Raw genomic sequence first — 21,688 nt, forward strand, 5'->3', positions numbered from 1 at the left:
TTTTGGTATGATGGAATTTTCATATTTTTGTATTGAATACGTTCTTCGCATCATACTGTTTGCATCACGTTTTTGCTAAATTTTCTATCGATAGGGGTTATGGGCCAGTTGATGACACGTGGCAACAAAGTCAGAGTTGGAATCCTTCATGGGTCAAAGGATTACGTGGCATGAAGGAGGTGGTCACGTGCTCAAAGTGATGGGAAGAGTCATGGGAAAAAGACATGGAGCACGTGGCAATATAAGGGAAGTTTGTTTGGGTGGTGAAAGTGAAGGTGCATAAAAGAATGAAGGCTTAAGGAGGCTGAAACAGTTGCAGCAGGTAAAGCAAGGTGGCTAGCGGATTCTAAGGAAGATGGGATCATTGGTCAAAGAAAGAAGGAGAAGCATAAAATTTGGGAAGTTTGTAGAGAGAAGGACCTTCAACAACAACAACAACAACAAATTAGCTTTTAAAACTAGCTTTGTCTTTAGGAGTAGATCTCTCAAATTAGGAGTAGTTTCTTGTAATTTGTGACTTTGTAAACTTAGATAGTTTCCTATGAAATTATCTCTATTTATTTTATCTTTTTTTGTTGATTTTTACTTTATTTTAAAAAAAAATCCTTATACTTTCAAGATATTGAATCAAGAACACAATCTCCTGTTTCTTTTGTTTGATTGTTTGGTTTAAATTATTGTGCAATTCCTACTCGTGTTGCACCCTTTTAACTAGAGGCTGCCTTCTTATGGGGTAGCAGTGATCTTAAAAGGAAAGTGCATTTACTGAAATGGGAGGAAGTTACAAAGAGAATTGATCAAGGGGGACTTGGCATTAGAAGGGTCAGAGACGTTAATGTTTGTCTCCTCCTCAAATGGTGGTGGAAGTTTGGTATTCAAACCAATGCTCTCTGGAGGTCAATTGTGTGCAGCAAATATAAAATTAACAACTCCTGTTGGCTCCCTCCTTTGAGTCTCTCAGACAAGCACTCTAGAGTCTGGAGGGACATCCTCACAATAGGGGCCCTCAATAGGCCTATCTTTAATTTCTTTGTGGGCCAATGTGGTGTAAAGGTTGGGAATGGCTTTAGAATCAGATTTTGGTTTGATAGTTGGTGTGGTGGCCTTTGTTTGAAATCTTCTTTTCCCCTCCTCTTCAATTTGTCAAATGATAAGGAAGGTTACCTCAATCATTATTACGCAAGGAGGTCAAGCCCATTTGATTGGAATCTCCCCCATAGAAGAGAGTTATATTCATGGGAATTGGCTGAAGAGGTGAGAATGAATGCTCTCTTATCCTCTGCTCCTTCTCTGTGTTTGGATTGTGAAGACTGCTTCGTATGGTGCACAGAATCTAGTCAAAGCTTCTCTGCTTCTGCCCTCTATTCTCACCACTCATCTCTCTTAGGCCCTCATCTCAAGGTTAGCAAATTTGTTTGGAATCCACTTTTGCCCCCCAGAGTATCTTTTTTCACCTGGCTAGCCTGGAAATCTAGAATCAAATGTTCTGATTTTCTGCTCAAGATTGGATCTCTTGACAGCAATGCTTCTCTCCTCTGCCACTTCTGCAACTCTGAAGTAGAAACTGCTTCCCATGTACTGCTTCATTGTTCTTTCTCTTGGTCAATATGGTCAGTGGTTATTGAGGATTGGGGCCTATATTGGTGCATTCCTAAGTCTGTAGAGGGCCTGCTTTATTGGTGGATGGGCTGGAAATTCAATAATTTTGACAGACTATTATGGAGAGCAATCCTCTTAATTGTACTATGGTCCATTTGGAAACTCAGAAATAATTGTGTATTTTCTAATACACAACCCTCTTCTTCAGGACTGTTAGATCTTATAAAATACAGATCTGCCATTTGGCTCAAAGCTTCCATTAAAGAATTCCCATACTCAGTTGATGATCTCGTCCACAATTGGAGACAGATTAGGGGCGGAATCTAGCGCTCTAGCTTCAGTCTAGTGCTATCTGGGTTGATGTTATGTTCCAATGTGCTATCTGGGTTGATGCTCTGTCAGTGTGCTATCCTGGTTGATGTTCTGCTATTCTGTTTCTGCATGCCTGCCTCGTTGTTCTGTCTGCTGGTTTGGTTTAGCTGTGCATCAGTGCTCTATCTGTGCTCTGGCAGTCCAATTCTGGTCAAACCACATGCACTGCCTGCTGCTCCATTTTGGTCTGTAGGTGCCACTGAACAGATTCACTTCGTGCTGCTAGGGACTGCTTATAATGTAAGTTCTGTTTTGGCAAAATAATTTGGGTCTGTGAACGCCTATGCAGTGTTGATCTGATCTGCTGTTTTGGTAAAATAATTTTGGTCTGTTAGTGGTTTTGCCATTGCTGCTGCTGCAGGTTTGAACTGTTGTGCAATTTGATTGTTGTGAAGTCTCATCTGCAGTCTGATTTTGTGCAATTCGATTGTTGTGAAGTCTGATCTGCAGTCTGATCTGTAGTCATTGGTTCTGCTCCTTACGGTTAGTTACTGTCCAGGTTTTTAAGTCGAGCGGATTGGTAGCAGCAGTGGTCTTGTTCCTTAAGTTTGTGTGAAGTTCATAGTGATGTTGTAGTCTGTAGTGCAACCCTGATGTTTTCCTTCTTTTTTGTTTCTGTTTCGTTTCGCTGTTGGTTTCTCACCAACTGGCGCTTGGAGCTCCTGTTAGCTCCAAGCTCCTCTTTATTGATGTCCTGTATCTTTTTTGCATACATTCATCAATAAAGATTTTCTTTGCCGATCAAAAAAAACATAATTTTTACTAACACACACTATTTTATAATGCTTCGAATTAGTATTTTGATGTGAATACGCAACTATATGAATGTTCATAGTAATACGAGTGCCACACCGGTATGGTATTGATACGATTATGATGTGAACAATCACTTTATTATACGTTTGTAATGATATGAAAGTTTACACTGATGTAATATTAACATTGATACTGATTTAGAAGTAAACATGCATACTATTATTTTTTCAAAGATGTTATCACTTTGAGGTTTACAAAATATATACACGCTATTATGATAAACATTATGTTATGATACAAATATTCACACCCTTATTGAATATTGTATCTGATATTCATATCGATGTAAAATATTCACATTGTTATTGAATATGTACATTTCCTTTATGGCTTAGTTTGTTTAGGATGAAATAGATAGAAAGTAAAAGAAAGAGAAAAAAAATTAACTTCAATGAGTTTGTTTAGCTTGAAAGTGGTGGAAAGTATAAGAAAACTAATTTTTTGGTACAACCCATATTAGCATTGTAACTAATTTTTTATTTCTTGCAAAAAAACACAAGAAAACACAAGAAAAATTAATTGTGTGAGTCATATGTAACTAAATTTTTAAATTTTTCTATCTTTTTCTTACAAAATTTTCATTTTAATCAAATTCTCACTAGAGAATATATTTTCTTTTCTATTTTTTTTCTTTCATTTAATTTTCATTTACTTTCACTTTCTATCAAATTTTCTTTCTAATCTGACGAATCCTATGTGAATGTTCACGTTACGTTGAGTTATAAATATTGATTTTATATTGTGTTGAAACCCATAAATTAAATGTTAGGTTACGAAAGGCAGTAAATACATGAACTTCTTTTTTTTTTTTTTTTCTTTTTAATTAGCGTTACTGATGTCGTTGATTGAGGGAATAAAAAAAATGTTGGACTTTTTAAATTTATAGGTTCTTCTTATGGAATTTAGCAAACAATCTCAGCATTCTTCTTTTGGAATATTATATTTAAATTTATTTATTTTTGGAATGATTTTGAAACAAGATGTATGATGTTAATCCCACATTGTCAATCTAAGTCATCCAAACTTAGTTAATATAATGTAAGGGCCTTTTTATTCATTGCCAATTAATTTTGCGTTGGATATTTTTACAGTATTTATTTATTTCTATATGGAAAATGGTAACAATAGAATCATTTTACATTAAAGAGGATTTAATGGGTTATAAAAATATGAATTGAATCAAATAGATTATAAGATGAGAATAGATATCAATGCATTTGAATTTTCATGCCACCACCACCACTTTTCATTTCTAATGTCCCCACTACCAGTTCACTCAACCTTTCCCTATTGCCTTTCAATTATCTCACAAAATTATTCAACGCAATACCACAAAATGAATGTATTCACCCAATTGTCTTTTCTCCTCGCATCTCTCTTTTCTTTTAGGGTGCGTTTGTTTTGAAGAATTAGGGTGTGGGATTAGACCATTAGTCTTACCGGACTAATAGTCTAGTATTTATTTCATTTTTTTTGCTCCGGACTAATAGTCCCCTCAGACTATTAGTCTCATATTTGTGGGACTATTCTATCCCATTGGCGGGATTGTTTCCATAAGATTGGTATCCCATGGAATTAGGCTCTGAAATGTCCATTTTACCCCCATGCTATTACTTAGCAAACAATTAGAAAAGGGTAAAATAGTTTTTTGAACATTTATAAATTACTTTTTTAGTGTTGTTAATTTAAAATTATATATTAAATAAAAAATTTAAATTATAAATTATAAATTAAATTTAATTAAAAATAATAAATTATAAATTATGGCCTTATATATTAAATTTTTTTAGTGTTGTTAATTTAAAATTATATATTAAATAAAAAATTTAAATTATAAATTATGGCCTTATAAATTAAATTTTTTTAGTGTTGTTGAAAATTTAATTTATATATTAAATAAAATTATTTTTTATTGTCGTTAATTTAAAATTATATATTAAATAAAAAATATAAATTATAAGTTATAAATTTAATTTAATTGAAAATAATAAATCAAAACATATAAATATTAAATTTTTTTAGTGTTGTTAAATTATAAATTATAAATTAGAGATTACAAATTTAAAATTATATATTAAATAAAAATTATAAATTACAAGGACAAAATAGTCTTTTAAACATTTATTCTTATTCAGTCTGTTTAACCAAACATTAGATTCACTAAAAATAGTCTAGTCCAGACATCTAATCTCATGACTAAACAAGCATAGGATACAAATCCAATCCAACCAAATATAGTTCGGGAACAATGTATCCTGGGACTAACAATCCGATGGATAACAATCCCCCCTTATCCAATCCGTCCAAACAAACACACTCTTAGAGGACTTGCCTTCTTAAATTTTCCAAATTGAGAGTCTTGTGTGATCTCAAGGGTTATGGCATATGACTATTAAGCATGAGCCTCTACAACCATTTTCCCAAAATAGAAAATACTTGACTTCTATTTGGGATTGCATGTTATGGCTTGAAGACGAGGTGCTACATGTTTATCAAGGTATGTGACTTCTTATAAAACTTGTGGGATATTTTGCCTAAAACCCCCTGTATTCAATTGGAGCTATTTGTGGATTTGAGCGAGAGGCGATTTGGGACAACTTGTAATGTCAATCGTTGGTATTTTCAAGTATCCTAAATGCTATTAGATATTACGTACGATCTTGAGAGTGAAGCATTATAAAACTATTCTAACCACATAATGTCCGAATAATGGTGAATGAATACTTTTTCAAAAACTCTCAACCCGTATTAGGTATTATGTGTGATCTCGAGAGCGAGGAGCTACATGATCAAATAAGCGCGTAACGCTGAAATAATAGTTGTTGGATCATTTTTAAATTGCGAACCTCTATTAAATGTTATGTGATCTTGAGAGCAATGGCACTATAGGATCAATTAACACGCATGATACCCAAACAATGGCAAATGGACAATTTTCATTAAAACTTCAGCATTATGTGTGAGTTCGAAAGCGAGGCATTACAAGGCAACCGAGCACATGGTGTTGAAATAATGGCCTGTAGGATTCTTTCCAAAAATCTTTATCCTTACTAGGTATTAAAAAATGGTTAAGAGATTTTTTTTTTTTTTTTTTTTTTTTTTTTTTTTTTTTTAAATATAGCCGTCACAAGAGCATGGCATGTGGTCAGAAGGGCGATCACCAAGCACGCTATGTCTGAGTAATGGTTCCTAGGAGGCCTTCATCTCCTTCTAATACAGTTGTTACTTTGCTCGTTTTACTTCAAATTTTTCTCTGTCCACCTTGTAGTGTGGCCATCAACATCCTCTTTTCAGTACCCTTGTAGTGCGTTTCAATACACTACCTGAACTACATTATGACTTTATTCCATTCACAGATGCGTAGGTAGCCATTCGATCTGTCTGACATTTTGAGTTAATAAACTAGCAAGAAGATTAGTAAATCCCAATTCTTCAAAAACTTATGTGTTTTCACAATTTTTCTAAAACTATCTTTTCCAGTGAATTAGGTTGGGTGTTGTGACACAACTAAACTCTTGTTAGGGTGGGACTAGGTCTAGTTAAAGGTATTTGGGTTGATAGTAATCGATTAGTACCACAAAACTAAGATGGCTTTGGACTTGCAGTGCACATGCATATCCTTGAGATTGAAAAAAATATAGGCGTGACATAGGTAACTCATGGTTGAGTTCAATGCATAACTTGAAAATGATTGAAAATGGAATTGGATAATGACTAGTGTCCAGTTGGGAATTACAGCATTGCACTCCTCTGTTTTGTGAACATGGAACTAACAATAAATGCATTAGGTAATTCAAATTGGTTCTGTGAGAGTGTTTTGCATTGAGAAAATCATCTTCATTTTATATATTGTATGACATTATGATCACATAGGTTATGATTGCATATTGAACATGCTAATTGCACGCTATTATTGGGCTATATGCTCAAGTTGTTGATATTTTTAGGCGGGTGGGAATCCGAAGCCACAAGGTGGCTCGAAACCCTTTTCTTACATGTGATGGCCGTAGAGCCAATTGTTTTGTTATAAGGTCATGGATCTCCGTTTGGGATGTAAGGTGGTACTGTCATTTGTTGATTGAGAGCGAAAGACCTCATTGTTGTTATTAACCCTAGAATATTTATTCTGATCAATAATGATTGAGACTTCTTTTTTTTTGGAAACCTCCACAACCTCTTTGGATCTCCACCATTGATGGTGTAAGCCTTACACATACATAAATAGATCCAACACATACGTCAATAAAGAGGATTGTAGAGATCTCCAAAAAATAAGTCTCAAACATTTTTCTTATTCTAATTATGTACACTGATTTTTGAGGAATAGTCTGACAAGTACAATGAAATTTTTCAATCTTCCTTCTAAAAAAAGTATTCGTTGTCTTGTTCAACAATTTTCACCTAATTTTAAACAAAAGGTGATAGACAAGAATCACATTGATCCAGATTAAAGCAATTTAGATGTAAAATTAATATAATTAAAAAACGAGTCTTTGATTTTTGAGGTTTGAGAGGTAAAATATTGAAACACAATTTCCAACCAAAATTTTTAACTTGAGGCATTGCTCTTTGGGTAAAATTTACATAATCAATAGGTAGATGAAGTGGGAAAACCAGCATTCAAGTTCTAAAATCTGCCTAATTGTAGCTTTATAAACTAAATTCAAATGCTAAAATCTGCCGAGCATTAAATAACATTAATAAATAAATAAAGTCTCAAAAACTTTGATTTGAATTCTGCAAAATGCAAGTAGTGTCAATTTCAACTGCATAAGCAATGTACATTGTAAGAATTGCAGATTTAACAATAGCAACATTGTTCATATTCATCGGTGCCCATATGTTTGTATTCAGAAATTTACCAATATCAAAAGCCAGCATTCCCATCACTAAATAAACATACTACATAAAATACAGAAATCGACGCTTTGAAATCACAATTACAAACAGCAATAGATAAGCTGATTTTGTTTTACATCAAAATATCTGGTTTACTGTGATTCTCTCTTGAGAACAAAACAAAATCAACTAAAACACAAAATGTGATCCGAATGTCATCTGCTAAACTAAAAATTGCCTGACACAAAGCCCATGTTGCTTGGCTATAACACATCCTCGTGATAGAGATGAAGTCCCAGACCAAAACGAGCACAAGCTCGACGAAATGCCATTGCTTCTGCCTTCTGCACTGGATCTCCATAGCCTGCATCATTTACAGGAGCAGTACCTGTTGACTCCTTGTATATCTTATCAAAAACACAAAAACAAAAGTGAAGAGCAACTGAGGTCAGTTCCCTCACACATATATTTTCCTATTGAGATTCATAAAAATTAAAAAAAGAAAAGAAAAGAAACAGGAAGGAGTGAGAGAGAAAGAATTGGCACATATTAAAAAAAAATAGTAATAATGTTGAACAATCTTATACATGCAAAAGAAATAAATAAATTTATATTAACATGTTATATAATAGTTTTTATATAAAGACGTGGTTACAATATCTAAAAGTCACCAACCATAAATTATTTAAAACCCATTACATTCTTTCTTGACATTAGAAAAATGGACACAACAACCTTAAATAGGGTAATATAATAAATAAATTAATTAATTAATTAAAATCTGTCAGACAGTTCCTAGAACACATGCATTTTACACAAATCTGTCAGACAGTTCATAAAGCACAGGTGCATTTTACATAAAGATGCATTTCAGTTCCTTGAGCCCTTGACCTAAGATGAGTTTTTTTAACTGATTATACATGCCCCTTCGTGTTTCTCTCCTCTCATTCCTTCCGTCCACTGAGAACAGACACAAACTTTTAATAAAGGATAGACAGATGACATAGAAAGGCAAGGATTCCAAAAACAGCCCATTTAAAGCCCATCATTAGCCAATAAAGGAGCTCTTGCATAGAAAGTCATGTTTGTTAGAAATTTTAATTTTTAGAAGTTTCTACTTTGGTTAGAATTTCCCTAACAAAAATTTTAAGTTAAGCTAGGAATCCTTTCCAGGGCTACTATCTAGCCTGTTATTAGTTAATAAAATTTCTATTGCTGGAACTTTATATGGTTGCTTTGTTAGATTTAACAATTTTGAGAAAGTTCATCTTTGCGATCGTCTAGTATCTACATATCAGGCTCCTTTCTACAAAGGATATTAGAATAGAGTGAAGAGTTTCTCTTGATTAAAAATGAGTGTTGAACTCTTGTACTGATCTGAGCGTGGATCTCAATCGATCCCTCAAGAAATAAGGTACTTTCCCTTTATTAATCTTATTTGCTGAATTTCTATTATTGCAAATCTATTTTTAGTTTCTTTAATTTGACCATCTAGTCTGGAGGACCAACTCCTGGTAACCATTATGTTTCAAACCTTAACTCCAAACCCTTGTTTAAATCTTCAAAGCCACACTTTTCCTTGTGGTACAGCCACAGAATCAAAGAACTATACGTTGGGATAATTCGGTTTAAGGAACCACAAATTATAGTTAAAACAACTTATATGAAAGGGAAAGAAAATCCATCAGTAATGACCCTTGGTTGATATTTCAACAACATTACCATCAACTTTAATAGATACCTGTTTTCTTCTTTTTAACAAAGAAATAAAATCCACTTCTGCCAATATCTTTCCCTCATTCAATGCAGATAGCGCCAACAGAAAGAATCTCAGAAAGTAAAAAGCAAAAGAGATCAAACAAACTAATACATTAGAAATCATGCCGTATGATAGTACCCTTCAGCAACTTCCATTGATTTTAGGCTTACATAATAGGTCTCCAAGCCAACCACTGAAATTGGTTGCCCCAGCCCCCGGTATGCCAGAACAGTTAAGAACTTTAGGACAGGGCCTTGTCAATTGTTACAACCTACTCTAGCCTATATCTGACGGGAAAAAGAAAGGGGATCACTCCTGATGCTCCACATGGGCTTAAACTCACAACCTCCAAGAGATGCAACATCTAATGCATTAATAGACGCACTATCAATTAACCAAAGTTACAACACTATAGAAGAAAGCAATGCAAAAAATCAAGTCAATTTAATAAAGTGTCGTCAAGCCTGAATCTTGCAAGCTCTACACAAGCTTTAAGAACGCAGAATAATTTGGTTTTGACTGTCAGAGTCGCTCCTGCCTAAAGAAAAATTAAGCTCAATATGTAACTCGATAAGTTGAAAAAAAATTCCCAGCAGTCACCAGTGACATAGCAAAGTTAACTACATATATTAGAAGATACTATAGACTTCCATATGATGTTCGGCATCAGCAAGGTAATGACTTGAAGCAATGACAAAATGGCCCATTTAACTCAGCAACAGAAAACATTTTCAATAATTCACACTAAAGCAATTTGAAAACATAATCTTGTCAATCTTCACTAACTAGAACAATACCAGTCAATGTCCAGAAGCAGACTAGGTATGAGTACGTCACCACTACCAATCTAAGATGCACGCATATTGTGATACAAATGAACAAATTATGAAGCATAAAGCAGCAATGGTACCTCAGCATCAGTCCCATACAGCGTGACACGGTAAACAACAGACACAGACTTGCCATCAGCTGAATACGTTATGCTTCGAACCTCACCAGACCATTCTACAATAGATTGAGAATTTGAAATGTTTTCAGCATTCACAGATCTCATTGCCCCTTGCAATTGGAATTAAAATCACTTGGTGAAAGAAAAATAGTGAACTTTAACGTACCTGGAGCATGTAAGTTCATAATCCGATTCACAATATGCCTAGCAAGAATGATAAGACAACTAGAAATGTCAGATAACCTTCCTTTCCAAGTACTAAACATTAGAGCTAAACTTTGATTACTACATTATAAATTGGATTAGTGTGCTCCTTACATAACAAATAAAATGTAACGTTGAACAGGACAAGAAAAAGTTCATAAGATAAAAAAATAAAAAATAAAAAAACTCATACTTTAGATTATTTTAGCCCTTTCAAGATTGTTAACAAGAAGTTTCAGCACCATTCCTGAGTAAAAGAACTATTAAAAAAGAATTAAGTATAATATTATAAAAAGAGGCACCAACAGGGTGCAACCCATGTACAAAAGAAAACCAATATCATCTATACGTCAAAAACCTATTCAAAGGTGTCCACAAATCCAAAAATTGGTTCAAGGATGGGCTAAAAAGCATGGACACGGACATTGGCACAAGCATGGACATCGGACATAGTGATTTTCAAGAAAATAGGATATGGACATGGCAGGGATATGACAACAAATATAAATAAACACATTTTTATCCACAAACAACAAAAAATAATGAAAAACTAACATTAATTCAACATGAAAAAAACCATTCAATCTATAATTTAAAATATGTTACATGGACTCGGGTACATGTATCGGGTGTGGGGGTATATCCAAACGTCAGACCTTCATAAATTTAAATCTTAGGATATTGGGATATGTATCCAAAATTAGATATGAGTGCAGGGACACATCATATACACATACATATTGCATATTATATAATATTCTTAGAAGAAATGTTGTAAATTATACAGAAATATACTTGAACTTGAAAAGGATTCAGAAAAAATATGAAATTTCTATATCTAATTCATGTGAGAGGCTAAAATATTGCTTTACTAGCAAATATGAGTTTCTTCTTCTCATATATTGTAAGAAATTAAAGGATCTAAGTGTCTAAATTTGGTACGAGTGTCAGACACATATCTCATACCCTTAACCATGTCATATCCGGTGGACACGGGCATTGTGGGGGAAATAGAAGAGTTCATATAACACATACACAATACAATCACAAACCATTACATCACAAATGTCAAAAGAATTAAAGTTCAATAATGAATAAATCATGCATCAAAAGTACATAAGCCCCCACTATTTTGTTTAAGAATTAATATGGTGTTGACATTTACCAAAAGAACCAGAAATTCCACAGAACTAACGTGAATGCAAGCATATAATAGGAACATTGGAAAGATGAGAGGCGCAAAGTCGACACATTTTGAAATGATAAAATGTTAGTGTTGGCTGTATTTTGAAACTTCTATCTATAAATAGCCACCGTTTAGTTTTTAGATTAAACAGTGCTCTGATTTGGTAATCCAAATCATTCATTACTCACTTGGAACAAGTGAAGCCTTTGATTAATAAAAAACATAAATTAAAAGGAAATAAGAGACTTAAACATGAACAAAATGCATTCATTAAAATTTTAAGGCTTTGATACCTCAAATTACATGAAACAGTATAAAAAGAGAGGGCTTGGAACCCTTTACCTATAACACGCCATGTCTATAAACACAGAAAAAGATTTGCAAATTCTTACACACCATTTGGATTGAGGTATTTGGTGAGAAAAGAAAAGAAATTGAGAGAATGAAATTTCACATCTCTTGTTTGGATGATTAATAGTGCGAGTAATGGTGAGAAATGAAGAGAAATGGTGAGAAAGACAAATCACTCCAAACTTAAGTTTTGTTTCTCACCCAAAGTGGTGAGAAACAAAGCAAATAAAATAAAATAAAAAATTTATAATACCTAAGCTACACCTCTAAATACAAAGCAAATAAAATAAAAAGACACATGTATCCTCTTTTAATCAGCATATCCATCCAAACAGAAGGTGAGAAACCATAATCACTTCCTTTCTTTTCTCATCTCCCAATCCAAACAGAGTGTTAGAGATAATAGGAAAGCCCTACTCATCTGATCAGCTTGGTCTTTTGCAATTTCATTTATCTCATTTAGCATCACCACCGTAGGCCCTTCACGTGTCATCTCTTGATTGAGCATTTGGCCTCTTATTATCTGCTGACCCCACATGGCATTTGATCTTTATCAAGATAACTTCTTGGTTAGAACTTAGAAGCATGAATCCAGTGTTGCATCGTATTCATCTGCTCCGTAGATGCTACTACTTCTTGATTGGCTTTGAGTTTTGCAAACACATGGGACTTAGATATTTCCCTGTAAGTTTGTATTCCCACCGTAGGCTCTACACGTATCATTATCCCAATCAATCCTCAAATCTTTGGTTTAGTTGAAATTTACATGCCAAAAAAATGCCCCCTCTCGTGATTCATATAAGTAGGTTTTTACTACGTGAATCATGATAACTTTAAACTTCTTATTTTTAAAACATTTTTCTTTTATGTGTGGGCTTTCTTTCCATAGGTGACCCTCTTTTTCCTGTGGGCTACTCTTAACTTGGATCATGGGCATTTGCTTTTTGTTTTGTGTATGGATCCCTTTTTTATGGGTCTGTTACAGTATGAGGGAAAGTTAATTTTCATAGGCTAACCTCATCATTATCATTTTTTTTTTTTTGGGTTGAAGAGTTTCAACTAAACTCTTTCTCAGTGCTTTTTGAAGAGTTGTATAGGGACTTTTATAAACTATTTGCGCAGTCCACCGCCATGGAAGCCAACAGTAACCAGCATCCACCTTTTAGTTTTTCAGGTATGGATTTGTATCCGTTGTCTTTTTGTTTCATCCTTTCTTATCCAACGTTGAGACCCTTATTTTTTCTTTTTCTTTTTTTGGGTCCAGATTCTTTGACTTTCTTGGTCAAGAGAGAAGCAAGAGCTCTGTTCTTCTGTTTTAGGCTGTCACGTACATTTATGTGGGTTATTAATCAAGTATTGAAACCCTTTATCTGAAGGTGTGTAGCTGTTTACTTCGACAATATTCTGGTTTTCAGTTCATCATTAAAAAGACACCCTATTACTTTCTACAGGAAGGCTCACGACTTCACTTTTCAACATATGACATAGAACTTTTTGCAATCATCTGAATATTAAAGCATTGGCACATTATTAGTACAAAGGGAGTGGGAGTACATTCTCAACTCTGATCAATGATCATGAAGCTCTCAAGTACATAAACAGTCAGCAAAAGTTGAATAAGGGGCATGCTAAGTGAGTGAGCTATTTACAATGTTTCACTTTCACATTAAAGCATGAAGTCAGTACTCAAAATAAGGAGGTCGATGATTTAAGCACAAGGGTTTCACTTGTAACAGTAATGAGGGCAGAAATTCTAGACTTTGACACCTTCAAAGAATTGTACATGAATGATGAATATTTTGGTCCTATCATGCAAGCTGCGGTGGCTGGTGAGTGTAATGATTACTCCATCAAAGAAGGTTTTCTTTTCAAAGGGTCAAAGCTCTGTGTTCGTGACTACTCTTTAAGGGAGAAGATTGTCATTGAACAGGAAGCTTTGGGATATTCTGGTTGTGATAAAAGCATTGCATTGGTGAAAGAAAGTTATTACTAGCCAAAGTTGAAGCGCAATGTACCTAGGCATGTTCAGATATACCATATTTGCCAACATTCAAAGAGAGGAACAACCAATGCAGGTGGGTTTATATGCTCCTCTCCCCAACTCCATCCAAACTGCATGGACTGATGTAAGTATGAATTTCGTTCTTGGTCTTCCACGCAGTCAAAGGTGTTAAGATTCAAAATTCTATGAAATATGGACACCTCTCTAGTGGTCATGTACTGGTGTTCAACACGTGCCGAACATAGACACGGAATGTCTCATTTTTTCTTCAGTTGGACATATTCAGGACACATGATGTCCCAATTTTTATTTTTTCACCCGAGTAGCATTTAATGAACTTGATGAGCTTAAATAAAGATAATTGTTAAAAAGTCTAAGCTAAGAAGGGTACAAGTAGGTTTAGTAGATATTTTTTGTTAGTGAGAAGTCCACATTTTGTTAAATAATTTGGTGAAAAGTACTTTTATTTGTTTTGAAGGACATTTTGTTTCCAATTTTACCCCTTAATTTATCTGTTGACCTTTTTTTTTATCTATTGACTTTCGTTCACTATCTGTTCAAATTTTTTCCCTATCTGTTTAATTTTTTTTTTTTATCTTATCTATTTAATTTTATGATCTTTTCAATTCAAATTTTATTCCTATCTATTTCAATTTTTTTCCCTGAATTTTATATGTTGAAATTTTATCTGTTCAATTTTTTGTATTTTTATTTTTTTCTATCAGTTGAAATATCAAGCCAAACCAAATCCTATTTGTTCAAAAATTTATATCTGCTCAAATATTTCTTCTCTCTCTCTCTCTCTCTCTCTCTCTCATTTGTTCAAAAACATCATCAACAACAACAAATCTTATTTGTTCATCAACAATAACATCATCACCGAATCCTATCTATTCATCATCATCATCATCATCACCATCAACAACAATATCAAAAAAATTTAAAAAAGAAAACAAAAACAAATTTTTTGGTATCTCTTTCCACTTCCAAAGTAATCGTCTTCCTTGTCAAAGTCTTCCAAAGTATCTCCTTTCATTGAGACCTATGTCAAATATAATATATATATACACTATACCAGTAAACTTAAAGGGCAAAAATATTAAACAAATACCAACACAATGCTTTTGAATATGTAAATAGATAATCACTTACAAACACATTCAGTGAGATTCATGATCCAGTAAACACATTTAATTAAACTTTCTTCAGCTAATTCACTAATCATCTCCAATCCTTCACCAATCATTTCATCAAAATTGTAGCAAATCAAGGGAAAGGAAAATTTTCCAACAAGTTAACGATGAAACAAATCCGAACCAAATGTCAAACTCAAATTTGAAGAATTTTTAAGAAGAGTGAAAATTTGAGATGGTTTTCTTTAATAAAAAATGGTTTTAGAAAAAGATTTTTAGGATTAAACCGAAACAAACAAAGATATCAATGTAAAGATTTGATTCGAATCTAGAGATAATAACAGTGTTTCAGATCAAACTTTTAAAAAAAACAAGTAAATAAATGTAATCGCATGAAACAAGAATGCAATGAAGAAGAATAAGAAGTAAATAACAGTGTTTCAGTTCCAGAGTTTGGAACAATGAGAGAGAGAGATGCTTTTATGACCGATTAGAGCGCTCTGATGATATGCTAAGAACGCTCCAATACCAAAACAACGCCATTTTGTCAAGTAGAGATCTTCCCTGTCAAGCTCTAGATCTAGAAGCTCAGCTACCGCCACACCGCCAGAGTCCAACACCAATCACCCTTCCCTCGTTGCCGTCTTGCGCTCCTTGGTAGTAGCCGACATAAGAAGATCCAGATTGTCTCACGGCGGTGGTGGTGGATCTGGATTTCAAGGCTAGCGGTGGTGAGGCTACAGATCTAGATCTCACAATTTGGATCTCGTGGCGGATGAGGGCAACAAAGCAACAATGGAGGAGGCGAAGAGGCGACCGAGGAGTAGCAGTTGAGAGAGAAAGAGAGAGGGAGAGAGAGAGACAGACGAGAGTGATTTTCTATTTATTCACTGCCGTGTATATGATATTTATAGAATATTTTGGTCATTTTATATAAACTTGTCCCTTTGGACAAAGTATTCCAATGCATAAACCTTTGGCCTAACAAAATTGAAATTTGGATTTATGAACTGAGTGCCCTAAAATATTTGGCATAAATAAATATATGATATTCTAATATACATCATATAATAAATACATTTAATTATATGTATTACACGCAAGGTTTCAAAAAGTGGTGTTACGTAACGGTTGCGGCTGTTACGTAACGGTTGTGGTGGTAGGCATTACCCATTACACTCGTTTTTGCGGTGTGATGAAAATTCATATGTAACGGCCGTTTTGGTGTTACATAACCACCGTAACGGTGCCGTAACAGCCTGCTACACACATTTACAATATTCTGAACAACTTTCTTTCAAAAAAAAAAAAAAAAAAAGCTTACAAAATATACATAATACACATTCTGCAATATTCAGTAGCTCAAAAATAATTTTTATTTATGTCTCAATTTTTATTTTTATAATCATTTCATTTAATAATTATAAACATTTTGTGTTTAGTTAGTTCAGGTATTGGTCAAAAATAATTTTGTAAATATTTAAAATCAATTATTCTTAAGAAATAAAAAAAATAAGAGGTGAAATATGGATTTATGACATATAAAGTCATTAACTATTGAAATAAAATGTAAAAAAACTCATTTTATAGTGATTTAAAAATATGAAATATATTGGATCATACTTAAAAACTAACAAAAAATGATCAAAATCAATTTTAAATCCCAATAAATGTTATTCTGAAAAAAAATATGCATATCAGGTAAGTTTTTTTCAAATGTGTGAAATAAAAAAAAAATTCACGGTTCCGATTACCGCAACCGTTATGCTATAGCCTTTACACCCCACAACCACAACCGCAACTGCACCACCGCAACCATTTTTTTAAACCTTGATTACACGTGTCCTTGGCATTTCGCGTCCTGCATTTTTAAAAATTTTGCATGTATGTGCGTGTGCTTCTTCTTAGGATTCAATTATGGTGGTGGTGAATCAATTATCCAAAATGGCACACTTAATTCCCTGTCATAGGACGATGGATGCATCAAATATAGCAAATCGGTATTTTAAAGAGATATTTTGTTTATGTGGCATCCCTTGGTCAATTACTTTTGATTGTGACTCAAAGTTCATTGGACATTTATGGAGGACTCTTATGGAAGAAAATAGGGACTAACTTGCGATTTAGCATCTTATCATCCCAAAAAAAAATGACCAAATAAGTGGTTAATTGCGGTTTGGACAACTTGTGGCGATGCTTAATTGCAAGCAAACCTATAGAATCGGATTTGGTACTACCTTATGCTGACTTTTCTTATAACAAATCTAAAAACCACACTGCTCAACTGAGTCCATTTGAGATTGTTAATGGACAAAGTCCAAACACTGTTTTCGATCTAGTTCCCATTACAAATTCAAAGAATGCTAGCATGAGAGCTGAAGAAATGACTGATAATATCATGTCCATACATGAGAAAGTGTGATGACAAATTGAAATAACCAACACAAAGATAAAGCAGTTGCAGATGTCCATAGTTGCAAGGTTACTTTTAAAAAAGGAGATCAACTGTGGATTGTATTAACAATAGATTGAGTTCCAGCAAGTCTAAACTAAAAGTTGCATGATTGAAAAATTGGACCTTGTAGAATTTTGAACAAAATCAACGCTTACCAGCTGCAGTTGCCAAACCACATTCACGCCTCAGATGTTTTTAATGTCAAGCATCTCCATCCTTACAAGGGTGACTAGTCTGAGGATTTAAACTTGAGGGCAAGTTTCTCACAACCAGGCGGGTCTGATACAGTGGTTGAATCCTTCAAGTAAAAGGATTTGCATTTTCTAAACACAAAAGTTATGGAGTTGTCTTTTCAAGATTGAGAAATGATAATATTCAAATTTTGTTCCTATATAAACTTGGCATATCTATCAAGAGGGCATATTGAAGTTATCAAATATTTATTTTCATTATGTACTCGTTTCGTTATCTATAAATTGATTAATTTTTTTGCTGATAGTAAAAAAAATATAATAAAAAAGTAGTATCATAAGCTATATTCAGCTTTATCTTGGGTTGCTTGGGTATTTATACTCTAGTTAGTTCCTCCTTCATGTCCCTAATTGATCTTCTAATCTTCTATGCACCACTGACACTGAACCAAAAAAACCCCAACTTCGCATTTATTCACAGCCAAAGGTGGACAAGACTCCAAAGGCAACACGTCCCTCTCTTCACACTTCATAAATTGAGAACTATCCAAGAGTGCCAATTCTAATCCACCTTCTTCATACTTCTCCACCGAAGCTCCATCACCCATATTTACCACTCCAATTAACCCCTCCTCAGCAGCAGATTCTCTTAGCACTACCCATATAGTGCCTTCCTCTTCTGATCCTTCTAATTTCACTTGACTTATAAGAGTACTCTCTTTAAAGAGCAAACCATTACTCAAGCTTCTCCTAACATGACTCATTATTAGCACTACCCATATACTCAACCATTTCTCAAAAATAACTTACTTTTAAAAATTGCGTGAGTCAATTCAAAAATTGTAAAATATAAAGCAATATTAACGTCGAAACAAACGGACAATATGTCTATTTAGCACGGTGAAAAGTAGCATTTCTATATAACAAATTTCACAATTTTTGTAAATTCTGCTGAAACATTTTACACAGAGAGAGAGAGAGGCCGACCAGGGGATGTATTTGACGGGGAAGCCATCAGATTCGGTGCGAACCCTGATGAGGGAATCGGGGACTTTCTTGTTGAGTTCTTTGAGGATTTCAGAGAGAGGGCGGCTGATTCCAGAGGTGGGAACTAGGTCCTCCAAGTCTTCTTCTTTTTCTGATGACGGAATCGAGGACTCTCTCATCGTCGCACCATTCGAAGAAGAAGAAGAGGCCTTGGCTTTGGCAGCAGCGTAGCAAAGGTTAGAAGAGCTTCGCAAAACCACCAACCATTCCCAACCAGCTGACACTGATGATGATGATGATGATGATTTTGCTACACATTTCACTCCTCTCGTCAGGGACGACGCCATGTTTGCCTCTTTCCTGCTCTGTCTCTGTCCTGTCTCCTCAAGGTTTTAACACCCCTTCAAAAAACTTTTGTTTTGAGCTCTATTCACTTGTTTGTTCGGTTCCAATCAATTTTTTTAAATTTGAATTTTTTTTTTAATATTTTAAATAAATTTTTTACACTTAACATAAATAAAATTAAAAAGTATAATATTTGTAAAAAATAATTTTTAAAAATTTATAATTATCAAAAATATATAAAAAAAATAAAAATTTAGTATATTTTTATATTCTTATACATTTATTAATTTTTTTAAAATATTTTTTTACAAATACCTTACATTTTATGTACATCTAAGTTAGGTGTTATCTAAAAATTTTATAAAAAAAAATACTTGAAATATTAAAAAAAATCATTAAAAATAAAAAAAATATGAAAAATAAAAAAATTAAATTTTAAAAAGTTGAATTAAGTAAACGACAATGCTACGTAGCTCAAATTTTGTGGCTCAAATCGCCAAAACGACGTCGTTTTGAGTACAGAACAACATAAAAATGGCCAAAACGACGTCGTTTTGGCCATTTGAGCCACTTTTGAACCACAAAATTTAAGCTATGAAACATTTTCCTTAAGTAAATTAGCATCAAACAAGGTGATTCTTTTTTTTCTTTTTCTTTTTTGTCTGCGTTTCTTGTATACCTGCGTCAAATGTAAGTCAAAAGCATTTGTTATGCTTAATCATATTCACATCTCAAGAATTCCAGGGCTAGAAGATTTATCTTATGTCTTATTTCAATAATCTAAATAGTTTATTTTTATAATACTTTCAATATTAGTTTTTGACACGATAATCTAAATAGTTTATTTTTATAATACTTTCAATATTAGTTTTTGACACGTGCTATGCATGAGATGTGGTTGAATTTTTTTTGTTATGCAAAATCACTTTATCAAAAAAAATTTCTCAAAATGTACCTTTGTAGAAATGGAAAAAAAGAAAATCAAATTTCAATAACTACTCCCAACTTATCCTATGACTCGAATAGAATTTTCCTTAATTAATATATAAAATCTCAAAATACATAAATCTCACACATTATGTAAATATCATGCACATATCTATAGTCTGATGATTCATTGCAAAGAATTGGAAATAACATTGTCATATTTATAAAAACACAAAACTATCAAGATTCACAAAGTCAAATCTATTTAACCCTTCAACAAAATACACATGTAGCCCAATCACATATAATAAAAATAAGGAATAAATCAAAAGCATATTTATATAGTCTAGTAATTCATTTTAGAAAATTCAAAGCTGGGCCTAAGGTAAGGTGAGTAAGGCCAACGCTTCAGGCTCTTAAATTCTATCTAAAAAATAAAGTGTTGAAATAATTTCAATCTTACGATATGTTTGGTTAATTATTTTGATCTTAAGTTATGTTTGGTTTATTAAAATAAAATTAAATAGAATAATCATTTCATCATAATGTCTATTTTCACGTTTAATTTACTAAAAAAGATTACAAACGAAATCATCATTCACTATTGTGAATAAATAATAATTTTGTAAAGAGACTAAGAAATGACTATTCCATTCAATTCAATTTCATTTCAGTTAACCAAACACTATATTATAATATTAGTAGTTTAAAAATGCAGATTATTTAAACAAACAATTGAGTTGGTTAATTATTTAAAAATAATAGATTGTTGCTTGCCAAATGTATGAATTATTATATAGAATATTGTTTGATTATATGAGTTACAATTATTTCTATAGAAATAATTTTTTAAAGTTGAAAATAATCAAATTTTACAATTTAATTTACGATGTCAGGAAAAAAAAATGTGAATAAAATAAGAGTGTTAACAATTGAAAATGTTCAAAATTTATCTCAATAATTATGTATACCATATGCAATAAATTTATAGAAGGTACAAGAAAAAGAATAAAAATAAATTGAAGATTGTTATTATTTTACCAATTTCAAAATATATATGAGAGTCAGGTTATCTTCTGAATTCGCCTTAAACCCCCCCCCCCCCCAAAAAGTTAAGGTGGGCCCTGACTATCATGTTTCTAAAAACAAACCCAAACCCATCAATTGATCACAATCTTTAGCAAAATAATTTTTTTTTAAAAAAAGAAGATAAAAATGTAAAAAGAAAATAAACATATATACACGTCCTAATCTCAAATAATAAAATTGGGGACTAAACCAAAAAGGATTAAACCAAAAGGACATATACAATACATGATATGACAAAGGAATTCATAAAATGAGGGAGTGTTTTTCATTTAAAAAAATAAAAAATAAAAAGAGTGAAAATGTAACATTTCGTATTCCTTAAATTAGTGGGATTTCTCTTCACTCTCTTATTATTGTATTTGGAGCCTCTTTGATTGATCTTAGAGTATTGATTGCGGTGGTATCATAATGATAAAGGTGATTAGTATTCATTTATTATTCACCCTCTCCAATTATGTTGGAGGAGGATTCTTTCCAATCTATA

The 21,688-nt window shown here is 33.0% G+C and overlaps 1 protein-coding gene across 1 annotated transcript; it reads right to left on the reverse strand.

The window, feature by feature from the left end:
- Positions 1-7,587: 7,587 nt before the first annotated feature.
- Positions 7,588-19,300, reverse strand: LOC114314966 (DNA repair RAD52-like protein 1, mitochondrial). Its single transcript, XM_028261532.2, has 4 exons — positions 18,844-19,300; positions 10,501-10,538; positions 10,296-10,390; positions 7,588-8,033 (listed from the first exon to the last, which is right to left on the reverse strand). The coding sequence occupies exons 1-4, from the start codon at positions 19,188-19,190 to the stop codon at positions 7,890-7,892; spliced, it is 624 nt and encodes a 207-aa protein (XP_028117333.2). The 5' UTR covers positions 19,191-19,300; the 3' UTR covers positions 7,588-7,889.
- Positions 19,301-21,688: the final 2,388 nt, after the last annotated feature.

This window comes from Camellia sinensis, chromosome 5 (assembly GCF_055761805.1).
Source record: "Camellia sinensis isolate YWXY chromosome 5, ASM5576180v1, whole genome shotgun sequence".
Classification (NCBI taxonomy): Eukaryota; Viridiplantae; Streptophyta; class Magnoliopsida; order Ericales; family Theaceae; genus Camellia; species Camellia sinensis.